This window comes from Hyperolius riggenbachi, chromosome 2 (genome assembly GCF_040937935.1).
Source record: "Hyperolius riggenbachi isolate aHypRig1 chromosome 2, aHypRig1.pri, whole genome shotgun sequence".
Classification (NCBI taxonomy): Eukaryota; Metazoa; Chordata; class Amphibia; order Anura; family Hyperoliidae; genus Hyperolius; species Hyperolius riggenbachi.
Window position 1 is genome coordinate 84,802,953 of NC_090647.1, and position 13,523 is coordinate 84,816,475.

The 13,523-nt window shown below is 41.6% G+C and overlaps 1 protein-coding gene across 1 annotated transcript in view; it reads left to right on the forward strand.

Moving 5' to 3' along the window:
- The first annotated feature begins 590 nt into the window (after positions 1-590).
- Positions 591-13,523, forward strand: part of PDX1 (pancreatic and duodenal homeobox 1) — a 63,804-nt gene continuing 50,871 nt past the window's right edge. The window contains exon 1 of the mRNA XM_068265012.1: positions 591-1,048. Within this exon, the coding sequence (XP_068121113.1) occupies positions 649-1,048 (400 nt within the window). The 5' untranslated portion in view covers positions 591-648. The remainder of the gene's footprint in view (positions 1,049-13,523) is intronic.

Sequence of the window (13,523 nt, forward strand, 5' to 3'; positions counted from 1 at the left end):
CCGCGATTCCTATGTTAAAAAGCAAACCGTAGCGATTGTAAAATCGCTAGCGGTTTGCGGTTTTGCGATTCAGCCAGCGCAAACGCGCTGGTGGAAAAGGGCCCTAAACACTCCAACAACAAAAAAGTGTTTTCAGCCACTCTGTTATGAACTCCAAAGTAGTTTCATTGACAAGTTTCTCAAACAGGGTGAAGGACGCTAGAGCTGGCAGTTTCAGTGATAAGCCAGAGCAAGTTATCATCCATCCTGATAGACCTCCATAGCTGATAATAGGTTTATGGATGAGGTGTGGAGAGGGAAGCTACCTGGCCAGATCTGAGGTCTCATGAGGTGTTTGCAGTGTCTAATCACAGCAATCAGTGCACTTTCACAGGCTAATCCCGGCAGGCAGCTCTCAGCACAGACTGATAGTCAGATCAATGCAGAGAAGTTATAGCTGAGAATGAAGGAAAAGGGCTACACTTACCTTGACTAAGCCACTCCTATCTGATGCCCATGGCCAAATCACATGAGCCTCGGAGTGACCAATGTGATAGGAGGGCTGAGGCAAGAGGGCCATTCCCTTCAGGTGAAGCTTACCTGTCATCTAAGCAGTAGAAACTTCAGAGAGGAGGACTCTGCGAGCCCTGATGTTATCCGGCCACCGCCATGAACGCGGAGGAGCAGTACTACTCGCCAGGTCAGCTCTACAAGGACTCTTGTGCCTTCCAGAGGGGCCAGGACTACAGTCCCAGCCCCCCAGCCTGCCTGTACATGGGCCCCCAGCAGCCAGCCACCACTTACTCCAATTCCATGATGACCCTGGATGCAGGAAGCCCTCCAGATATCTCGCCCTACGAGGTGCCCCCCATCGCTGAGGAACCAGTGATGCCCCATCTCCATCATCACCACCGCCACCACCACCCAGGACTCCACCACCCCTACCAGCAAGCCATGCCATTCCCTGAGGATGCCGACCCCGGACTGCTGGACGAGAGGAACAGGACCATCTTACCATTCCCCTGGATGAAATCCACCAAGTCACACGCCTGGAAGGGGCAATGGGCAGGTGAGAGTCCGTCCAGAACAGGGCATGTGGCTGAGAAGGGTCGGGGAAGGCTTTGTGTGGGGTAGGTGGGAATGTAGGGGTGCTCATATGGCATTGTGATGTGCTGCCCCCGGGGAAACTGGCAGGGGTCATACCCACTGAGAGCAGGGTAGGAAGATGGTGCCCATACCTTCCAAGCGGTGGTACAGAGCCTGTGGAGAACAGGAAGACAAGTGACACTGGTATCAGATACTGGCAGGCTGGTTGTGGTTCTATAATGAATAGGGAGACCTGAGGTTCTGCACTGAATATGGAGACCAGTTACTGAGGTTCTGCACTGAAAAGGGGACCAGTGAGGTTCTGGACTGAATAGGGAGACCAGTGACTGTTTTTCTGGACTGAATAGGGAGACCAGTTAGTGTGGTTCTGCACTGACCAGTGACTGTGGTTCTGTCCTGAACAGAGGGACCGTTACTGTGGTTCTGTACTAAATAGGGAGACAAATTACTGTGGTTCTCTCCTGGATAGGGAGACCGGTTATTATGGTTCTGTATTGAACAGAGGACAGAATTAGACTGATAATTACCAGCCCAGTGCAGGACAATAAGACAGGCATCACTGGTACCAAGGTCTGTGTAGCCTGCAGCAGACTGGTACAAGCTTATGCAGTGGGACACAGTGATTAGTACAGTGGGACTTAAGTGAAAGTAGAGGAAGTCATATATACAGAATATGACACTGCAACCACATAAGAAGTTACTTTCACTGGAACTGGCTGGTCTGTGCCTCTGCAGGCGGTCATTGCTGCTGCTGTATAATGTTAGGAGTATTTCACAAAAAGGGTCTTCTCCAAATCTGGTACCTCTCTTCCCACCTAGGGCAGCAATGGCTCCCCAATACTGAATAAATACCCAGGCCAGTACTGTGGAAACACACAGCATGTGAACACTGGTTGCGGTTAAGCAATACAACCAAAGTTCCTCTCTGTACAATGAAACACCATTCTATGTACAAAACAGAGCAGGGCTGGAACTAGGTGCAGCGTAACTATGTGACACTATTATTCCTCTGTGTATGAACATAACACACGTGAGAGTCTTATCATCCGTATACTGGCCTGGGAACTGTGATACGGAACTAGTGAGGAACAGTGACACAGCACAGAGTCCCAGCCGCCTGCATTGCATTATATCCGCCCAGAATAGTGACAGGTATGCCTAGGCTAGTATATTTCCTCTGATTCTTAATGGCGTGGAAATACAGAATGAAACCACATGGTGTAAAGTTCCATAGAGCAACCATCAGATTTTAGCTGTTAAAACAAGGATTCTTATTGGTTGCCCTGGACAACTGCCCTCACTAATTATTTTTAGTTAAAATGTTTGATACCTTTAATGACTTACTGTACAAGATTTCTTTGCAAGCTTTCGAAAGTTAAGTTTCTTCTTCAGGCATCATACAGAACTGGATCAAAATCTACAAAAGTAAAGCTTGGTACACACTTTCAATTAAAATTGGCTAATCGCTGACCAATTTTTCCACCTCCATGTAGTATGAGGTTCAACACATATTAAATACTATAAGTAGATTGTGTAGGTAAATCTTCATATTACTTGGAGGTGGTAAAATTGGTCAGTGGTTGGCCAATCACAATAGTGTATATCAGGCTTACCTTTTGTATGGATCTGATCCAGTTCTTTATGATGCCCAAAGGAGAAACTTTAAAAATCTTGCAAAGAAATCTTGCACAGTCATTGAAACAACTTTTGTTATTTCTATGTACTGTATGAGCTCTGAGTACACGTGGCTTTTAGAACTCAATTTCTTCACATCAGGAATGTTCTATGAAATGCCATTCATTGGTGGTATTTCATTGCAGATGCAATTTTCAATGTATGCTCCCTTATATGCAAATGTAATGTGGTTAAAAAAAAACCTCGACTAATAAAATGACACCGCAGCCAGCAGATGCTTCCAATATCTTCAATTCCATACCCCTTTACATTTGCATGATATTGGCACCAACACGGAATTATTTGTATGCCAATGGCCATTGGTAATTACCACGTGACTGGTATACCGTGTTGGACACAACTAGGAGGTAACATGTGGTTCTACTCTATTGTACAGGTCATCAACACGAATGTCAGAATAGTCATTTATTATACAGGGAAATGGATAATATATGTGACGTTCGGATTGGATGATCAGATCGTTTATTAGCGTAGATCTCGCACACATAAGCTTTTTATGACGGGGTACATTATATATAATAGGGTTATGGTGGGATTGTGGTGAGCATGGCAGCAGTGCTGAGCTCCTGTGTCTTTCAGGAAATGGCTGGAGTGATTGGCAGCTCTTAGGCCCATAGTCTGTCCATAGAGAGGGCACAATATGCCCCTATCTAGCCGCACAATGTTATCTCTCGGCCTATTATGCGCTTTTTGTCACACCTGTAAAGTCAATATTTTTTAATCACCATTGTGCAAACAGGACTGTTGAAAATGTATATTCTAGTAATAGTATTGGCAGATATTTCTTCCATCCCCTGCCCTACTACATGTTCTGCTTTGTTCCCTTTGCAGCTCCATCAGACGTGATGGGCAGGCAGGCCTGGGACGTGGAATCAAATAATACCTTCTATATATCAAATAATAGCTTCTTATGTTACCATTTTACACTCTATAAACATAGTATACCGAGCGAACGGGTACAGATTGTATTAACCTATGTGGGTTGCAGATGACCTGAAACATTTCATTTTACATTTAATTTGTATTATTCACATATATGATTTTATCTGATTGCCATCTGGAGTCAGGAAGGATTTTTTCCCTTTTGGGGCTAATTGGACCAGGCCTTGTAAGGGTTTTTTCGCCTTCCTCTGGATCAACAGGGGTATGTGGGGGACGGGCTGGTGTTGTACTTTGTACTGGTTGAACTTGATGGACGTATGTCTTTTTTCAACCAAAATAACTATGTAACTATATTTAACTATGTGTTATTATTTCATGCAGAAAGTAAGTTCCACTGATGCATTAAGTAATACGTATACTTTAAATAATATATATTTATATTAGAGAAATATTTGTAATAAATATGGCTAAATAAATAATATTTTCTACCACCTATTTAGATTTTCCCTTGTTTGGGGGTAAATGGATGACGTGGATTATATAAAATGATTCACACTACAATCATTAGTTTGTGAGATCACTTTCCAGTGTGATTGTTCACAACTTTATGACATTTGTGTGTTTATTCATTTTGGGTTACCAGCAGTGACGCTGCCCTTGTCCAATGCATAATATTATTATTAATAATAATAATAATAATAATAATAATAATAATAATATTCGCACAGATTAATCATTTGTCCAGGTATGCTATAATTCCACACATCACAGGGTAAGAAAATTGGAGAAAGTTTCCTTTGACAATGTTGCTTACAAACAGCAATACCCTGCAATGTAACTTATACATAATTCATGTGGAAAAACATCTAAACAATTCGTGTTGCCAGGCTCGTGTGTATAGTAAAGAAAATATAAATACATTGTATTATTTTTTGTAATAATAATAATAATAATAATAATAATAATAATAATAATAATAATAATAATAATAATAATAATAATAATAATAAAAATAATAATAATAATAATAATAATATTTTTTTCATTCCACACGAGCACTCACATGTATGATGGCATCATCTACAACTGAACTGACAGCCCTTATTATTACTAACACCACCATAGTCATAGTCAGATGATACGTCTACCATGCTGGGCTACTGATTTTTGGACCACTCACTGTACATCCAGGGGCCAAGTTCCTAAATGAGAAGTTTGAAATAAAATTAAGGACAGGACAAAATAAAACGAAATAAATCAATTACAGGCGTCCACAAGCCCTCCCAGACTATTACAGCAGCACAACTTGCACTCCCTATAGAGAAAGTGATATGACTTCCTGCCCTCATATGTCGGCTTAATTATTCAGCTCTGTAAAAATCGCTGTCCAGTCCAAAAATACATAAATAAATACAAATAAATAAAACAGAAAAAAGGAGAATTAATAAAGCAAGTTCTCCTTTATTGTTTATAAATATTCATAAATATTACAATAAATAAAATGGTAAAAAATCTATTTCCCAGAGCGCAGACTGAATGACCGTGACGTCAGCAGCAGAGCTGTCTCTGCAGGAGCTGGGGGTCGGCCAGCAGGCTATAGACCAGAAGTATCACGTGATTTATTCTCAGCATCTCTCTATACTATAGTGTATAGAGAGATGCTACTGAGAATAAATCACGTGATAATATGTTGCCGCTTTATAAATCAATAATAATAATAATAATAATAATACTTCTGGTCATTCCAGTATAGCGCCTCAAAGTAAAACTCAAATGGAACAAGCAAGATGATGAGAACATGACATCACTATTCATACTCAAACTATTCAAACTATTCAAACTCAATTCAAAGGAAGTGCAGAAGCGATGTTTAGTCGGATTCCTATAATACCAGTATACTTATGGGCTAGGGCTACTCGATATTAATGTAAGACATGATGGGTTTGTATAGTCAGACATATATATATATATATATATATATATATATATATATATATATATATATATATATATATATATATATATATAATTATATATATATATATATATATATATATATATATATATATATATAGATAGATATTTATTCCTCATATCAGAGTCTTCTACCAGCCGTTTGTGTGTTACAATTTTAGCCATGCACGAGGCTCAGTAATGATAGTTTTTTTTTTTTTTTTATTTCTTACATACTTGCCAAATCCATATAGCAGAGGGCTAAGCTAATATAAAGTACTTTCTATGGATACTTAGCTTGTTCCTCATATTGCATAGAAATGGTAAGAATGTACAAAAAAATTGTATCATTCCTGGGTATCTACTGCTAGCTATGTACAATCCTCCAATCCTTAAAAAGGTGCACACATAGCAGATACGCTAGCGTTGTAGAAAACCCTGCGTTTTTGCCTCTAATGGAAGTCTGATAAGGCCGCAGGAAAAACTCATATGCGTTTCTGATGTGTGCGTTTTTAAAAATGCTGGTTTTGTTGCATAATCTTCAAAAATGCATGAAAATCGCACATAATGAAAGGGAACGCAATGGTATGTGTTTTTCATACTTTTTTTCCCTAAAAAATTGTTTTGTGAAATATTTCCGCTTCCTGTTGTATTCCTAGTGATTTGCATAAATAGAAATTTAAAAAGTGCATGAAAAACGCATACAAAATGAATATTGCGTTTTGTATATGCGCACCGCAAATGCATTAAAATGCATGCAGAAGCTTGAAAAACGCATCTGCGGTAAAAAACAAACAAACTATAATACACACCAAAAATGCACAAAAAAAACCGCACACAACATTAACATAAAACATGACATAAAAAGCAGCTTTTCATGCTATGTCATTTGTGCACCCAGCCTAAATATAATGACATCTCACTAGTCCTTTAAATATTAATCACTAAACTGCAGTATGCAAAATAATCTGTGTAATTAAGTCATACTGCACAATGGCCCATATATGTGATTCACTTTTTTCTTGTAAGTTTTCTCCTAGATGATAATTTTTAACTTTCACATTAAAATGGCTTTTTGGCCACCAGCGAGCAGGAAAATAGTCTGAATTATTTTGACAGGACTTGTTCACCTACTTTTTAGTATGTTTTCAATTGCAGAATGCTAAAAACTTATTTTGAACATAAGATGAAAAATGATCTCCTAGGAGAAAACAGAGAAGAAAAAGGGAATTTCCTTTTAGGTCCCTGTCTCAGGCCTGGAACCCACTACTACAAAGCGCTATCGCTAATCGCAATGACTAGCGTTGTTAATGAGCGTTTTGTAAGCGATTTCATGAGTGTTTTCTGGTGATTTTACTAGCGGCTTTGGCAAGTGTTTTGCCAGCGATTGTGTAGCGATTAGCGTTTTTATTTCTGATTGGTACTTTCAATTAATCTTCATTTTTTAACAGTGTGCAGTCATTTAAAATCGCTCTGTGTAGGTTTTGATGAGCGATTACACCAGCATTTATTTACTTTGCAGAAACGCTAAACGCTAGAAATGCTGCATGTCCTGCGTTTGCGATTTTGTTAATCGCAATCGCTTCAGTGGAATTTGTCCCATCTATTAACATTAGCTGAGCATTTAGGGAAATCGCTAGCATTTTGAAAATCTCCCTGAACGCTCACAAAATCGCTCTAGTGGGTTCCAGCCCTTAAAATGCCTTTTTGACCATCAGCAATGAAAATACTCTATATAATTTCTCTATGAATAGAGCAGAATGCAGCACATTACATGGAATCCATTCATTACAATCTACTCATCATTTTGCTTACCACAGTTTAGTGAATCCACCCCATTGAATGAAATAACAAATCAGTCTTTTAACATATGGAATGAAGTAAAACCTTTGTGTACGGACGGACATACAATTGTGATAATATGCTGTCGGTAAAATCACTCCAGTGTACAAAAGAATCTAATTACGTGTCTGGCTGCGTTCACAACAGTGCGGTGTAATAGCCATATTGAAATGCAGCTGGCCGCTCTGCAATGCACCACCTGTGCAACGTTCACAGTGTGGTGTGTGAGGTATAACAGCGTGCATTATTATTATTATTATTATTTATTTATTTTTATTTATATACATCTTCCATAGCGCTGTACATAGTACAAACAAATAATGGGGAACAAATATAGATAGGAAATACAGGACACTGTACAGTCATGGCACTGAATAGTAGAGATACAAATACATACATAGTTGATGTGTAGTTGGTACATGTACATATGTTAAAATTACAGCAGTATGAGAAATACTAGGAGGAGGTCCCTGCCCTTGCCAGCTTACAATCTAGAGCAGGCAAGGACAAACTCGGCCCTCCAGCTGTTGAGGAACTACAAGTCCCACAATGCATTGCAGGAGTCTGACAGTCACAGTCATGACTCATAAAGGCAAATGCATTGTGGGATTTGTAGTTCCTTAACAGCTGGAGGGCCAAGTTTGCCCATGCCTGATCTAGAGGGTAGTCTGTTAGCATAAAACCCACATTAACCACCTTAGCGGTATGGACGAGCTCAGCTCGTCCATTACCGCCAGAGGGTGCCGCTCAGGCCCTGCTGGGCCGATTTTGATCAAATAAAGAGCAGCACACGCAGCCGGCACTTTGCCAGCCGCGTGTGCTGCCCGATCGCCGCCGCTCTGCGGCGATCCGCCGCGAGCAGCGGCAAAAGAGGGTCCCCCCAGCCGCCTGAGCCCTGCGCAGCCGGAACAAATAGTTCCGGCCAGCGCTAAGGGCTGGATCGGAGGCGGCAGACGTCAGGACGTCGGCTGACGTCCATGACGTCACTCCGCTTGTCGCCATGGCGACGAAGTAAACAAAACACGGAAGGCCGCTCATTGCGGCCTTCCGTGTTACTTTTGGCCGCCGGAGGCGATCAGAAGAACGCCTCCGGAGCGCCATCTAGTGTGCTTTCATGCAGCCAACTTTAAGTTGGCTGCATGAAATAGTTTTTTTTTTATTTAAAAAAAACCCTCATGCAGCTGCCCTGGCGATCTTAATAGAACGCCAGGGTGGTTAACAGCGACAGTGGCCTCAATTCACGGAGCATTATCAAACGTTTATCAAACACTTTATCAAACGTTTGATAATTTACCTCATGGGTAAAATCTCATTTTAAATTCACTAAAGTGTTATATATTTATCAAATGTTTTACCGATAAAACGTTCAACAAATATATAACACCTTAGTGAGATTTTACCCATGAGGTAAATTATCAAACATTTGATAAAGTGTTTGATAAACGTTTGATAATGCTTCGTGAATTGAGGCCAGTGAAGCATACTTTTAATTGACTGTATGTGACACAAGGTACGGATAATGCCCCTTACCTGTTCCATCGTGTTCCTGCTGTTATAGGAAATGTGACTCTCACTGTGAAACTAGTATATAGTCTGACACACATACAATTTTGTTTGGCCAATCACTGGTCTACTTTACCACCTCACAGCCTTTGAGGGCTGATACCCACAAGAGCGTTTTTTTGAGCATTTTGGCAGCGCTGAGATACGCTAGCGTTTTGCCAAAACGCTCAGCTGATGTTAATGGATGGGGCAACTTCCACAGGAGCGTTTGCGTTTCCCAGAAACGCAAACGCAGGACCTGCAGCATTTTGGGAGCGTTAGCGCTTCAATGTAAAGTATTGAAACGCTAGCAGAAACGCTCAGCAAAACCTAAACTGAGCGGTTTTGCTAGCGTTTTGCGGTTCAGCACACTGTAACAAATTTAAAAATAATTCACAGGACCAATCAGGATAAAAACGCGAAACGCAAAACGCTACACAACCGCCGAGGAAAAAAATACACTGTTGCAAAACGCGACCAAAAACGCACATGAATCCGCTTGCAAACCGCTCAGACAAAACGCTAGCGGTTGCGTTTTGCGTTTGCTGATTTCAGTGGGTTCCAGGCCTAATGCTTTGAACAGATTGTGTAGGTAAGCTCTTATACTGCATGGAAGTGGTCAAATTAGCAAATCAAAATTGGATGTGTGTGTCAGGCTTTGTAAATGTAATTAATTGTAATTGCATCAGGTTAGCAATCTTGTCTGACGCGACACACCATAACGTCGATTCAGCCCAATGTGGCTTTTTGACCCTCGGCCGCTCTCTCCAGCACTGATTCAGTAAATAAGGCTACTTTCATACTGACACGCTGCGTTGTGTCAGACAATATAATCGCATATCAATCTTGATATGATCATATTGTAATGGTGCGGTCATGTCGATACGTCAGGAGTGCAATGGAATCTTTCAGGATAACGTGAGGCATGCTACGCAGTACCAGGCGATGTTCGTATCCACAGTGGTGAAGCATACTTTTAATATGCTGTATGCTTTACTGTATTCCTTGTGAGTCGTAATACACGATATGACCTTTCCCCCTCAGTTGTGCTGCATTCTTGTTTCTGCAGGATGTGCCTCAGTGCGAAACTAGACTCAAACAGAACAATCGATAATTCCGTGACTGAAAAATCAGACAATATCGATCGTTTTACGATCTTGCACCTCTTGATACCCAACAGATTTCAGCAGAAAAAAGCGGTCACTTTGTACTGACTGATGCTGTGTGGATGTCAGTGTTCCTTACACTCCTGCAGAACTTTTATAATATGAACAAGCATTTCTGTTCATTATTTGATAAAACTGTTGTGAGATGCCTAGTTTTAAATACATTTTCATTTTATTTAGTGTTCTTTCCTCCCTTTAGGCTGCTTTCACAGTGCGATGTTAAAGGCGCACGTTATAAAAAGGAATAACGCAGACTAACGCACAGCAATACAAAGTCTGTGCGACATTCACAGTGCTCACGTTGCGTTGTGTGTGACGTGTAGCAATATTTAGAAAGTGCTGCTGTGCGTTCTCTGCGTTATTAGCTACGTTGGACTTTTTGCACATGCTCAGTAATGTTTTTTATTTTTTTTTAAATGTGACGCATGCGCCGTTTTCGTTCTATCAGTATGCAACGAAAACGGCGCACCAAGAGATGCATAACACAGTTCAATATAACGTCCAACTTCAAAACTAACATGCGTTGCATTAGGCCCCGTTCACACTTGCGTTTTGGCATGCAAACGGACCGGATCCGGATCGGATCAGCACCTGATCCAGATCGGAACCGTATGGTTCCGTTCCGGATCCGGTCCGTTTGCATCAGGAATGTATCAGGCTGCCATCCGGATCCGTGTGGTAAAAACAGCGAAATTACTAATAAAATTGTTGGGGTCAGCAGAAGGTGCACCTGATGCACCTGTAGAATCAGGTCCTCCGCTGTTTAGGCCTCACCTCCACCTCCGACATACTGCCAAACAGCTCCAGCACGTTAGTCACTGCTGCTCCACTGCTTCCCATGTGTCCCCATCCGAAATCTCCGCTAGAATACGCATAGGAAGTGGGGTAGAACGTCAGGTGTTTGTATCCTGTGTGTTCTGTGCTTTCCGTTCCCCATAGGTTTCTATTTCCGCATGGTGCAGTCAGGCTCCGGTCCGGGTGCGTGGGCCGGATGATCCAGACCCGAAAAATAGCGCATGTTGGAAAAGTGTCCGGAGTCCGGATCCGATCTGGCTCCGTTCTGTACGGAACGTACGCATGTGAACGTCCGCATAGACTTTGCATTGCTATGCGGAACGTACGTTCTGTTTGTACAGTATATGGTCCGGATCCGATCAGGCGGATCCGGGCAGGGAACGCTAATGTGAACCAGGCCTTAGGGGCACGTTGTGCGACCTTAACGTCGCATCAAACGCAACGTCTTAGTGTGAAAGAGCCCTTAATTTCGAAGCCTTTTTTATACAATTTTTCCCCAAATATAAGTCCAGGGCCCATGAGCAATTCACTTTTTCTCCTGGGTGTTCTCCTAGGTGAAATTTTCACATCTTGTCAATAAAATGCCTTTTAAGCCATCAGCAAGCAAGAAAATACTAGAAATAATTTTGGCAGCTCTTTTTTTACCAACTTTGTGTCACTTTTGCAATTTCAGACGAGGAGAAAAAAATAGGAGAAAAGAAGAATTACATATGGCCCAGGGTCTTCTATTAATATAATTAACACTCAATCTATAATTATTATTGGAAAAAAATATTATCATCATTTATTCAACTATAGTCATGTCATCACATTCTGGAACATCGTCTTAAAGTAAACCAGAGATCTTAAAAACCAAAGATTTGATACTTACCCGGGGCTTCCTCCCGCCCTATAAACACGTCTGAGTCCCACGCCATCCTCCTGCGGTCTACCGTTCAGCCGCGATCAGCCCCGGTAACTTGCTCAGTCACGTCAGTTTGGGTCTACTGCGCATGTGTGGGAGGTCCACGCATGCGCAGAAGACCCAGACTGGACCCGAATGAGCCTGTTACCGGGGCTGATCGCAGCTGAACAGCAGACCGCGGGAGGACGGCGAGGGACTCAGGCGTGTTTATAGGGTGGGAGGAAGCCCAGGGTAAGTATCAAATCTTTGGTTTTTAAGATCTCTGGTTTACTTTAAATCTCCAAACCCTGAATTTTATAATTTGATTTTTTTTTTACCATTTCCACGTACAAAATCTTTACAGAGAGTCTGGCACTTGCCAACCATTATTGTTTTTAGTTTTGTGGGGTCTTTTGATTGTGATTCTTTTGAGGTTGTCTGCTTTCCTTGGTTAAGGATCTATTCATTCTGCTGCCAATTGATTTTACTTTTTTACATGTATATCGTAGTTGCCTGGACACTATTTAAATTTACTTTTTAATTAACTGTAACTAGGTCTTATTTTTGGAATAAGGCTTGTATTTTGAGCATCCTCAAAAACCCTGAAAGAACCATGATAGAGATTATTTTTGGAATAGGTCTTATTTTTGGGGAAACAGATTATATTTAAAAAAAAATGCTTAGCAAATGTCCTAACTTCCCCATTAACTTTTGTGTCTGGTGCCTACTAAGGATCACAAATTGCCATCCCAAAAGGTTGTTGTTTCCTATCTGTTACACAGGACACCACAATTTTTGCTGCGATTTTATGCTTTCACCCTGTATTCCCTCACATGCGATTGCTCCACACACGCTGATTCGCTGAAGGCAGATCCCTAATTGCAAGTGCGGGCAATTTCAGTCATGATATCCCCCTCAGAGGGTTCTACTCTTGTAGCGTTTTACTGATCACAGGCAATCGCCCATGACCGCCAAGTGCTGGAACAGCTCTTCTAGTGGGTCCCAGCCCTATATCCATATTTTCAATGCGCTAGATTGTAAACATTTATTTATTGAAGTACTTATATAGCAACGACATATTGCGCAGCGCTTTACAGAGTATATATTGTGTTGTCACTAACTGTCCTTCAGAGGGACTCACAATCTAGTCCCTACCATAGTCATATGTCTATGTATGTAATGTATTGTGTAGTGCATGTATCATAGTCTAGGGCCAATTTTAGGGGAAGCCAATTAACTTATCAGTATGTTTTTTGGGATGTGGGAGGAAACCAGAGTGCCCAAAGGAAACCCACGCAGACACGGGGAGAATGTACAAACTCCTTGCAGATGTTGACTTGGGGAACCCGGGAGCCAGCGAGAGCACTACCCACTACGCCACAAGGAGTGTTCACGTTTGCCCCGTCAGGTGAACACATGGCGTGTTTGATCCGCCCCTATAAATCAACATTGAGCGAAACACAGTCAGCGGGCACATGGCAGCCAATCAGCTATCCCTCCAACCTGGACCGCCCCCACCTATCAGAAAGCCAGCACAGAAGCCATTTTGCAGTCTGTGTTTGGCTTCTGTGCTAGGCAGATGAGGGACAGTGTGTTGTGACAGGGAGAGAGTTAGGTAGGCCTGTGTTCATTGTCCTGAAAAGCTAAGCCCTTCTTGGGGGTGATACATTGTTTTTCTT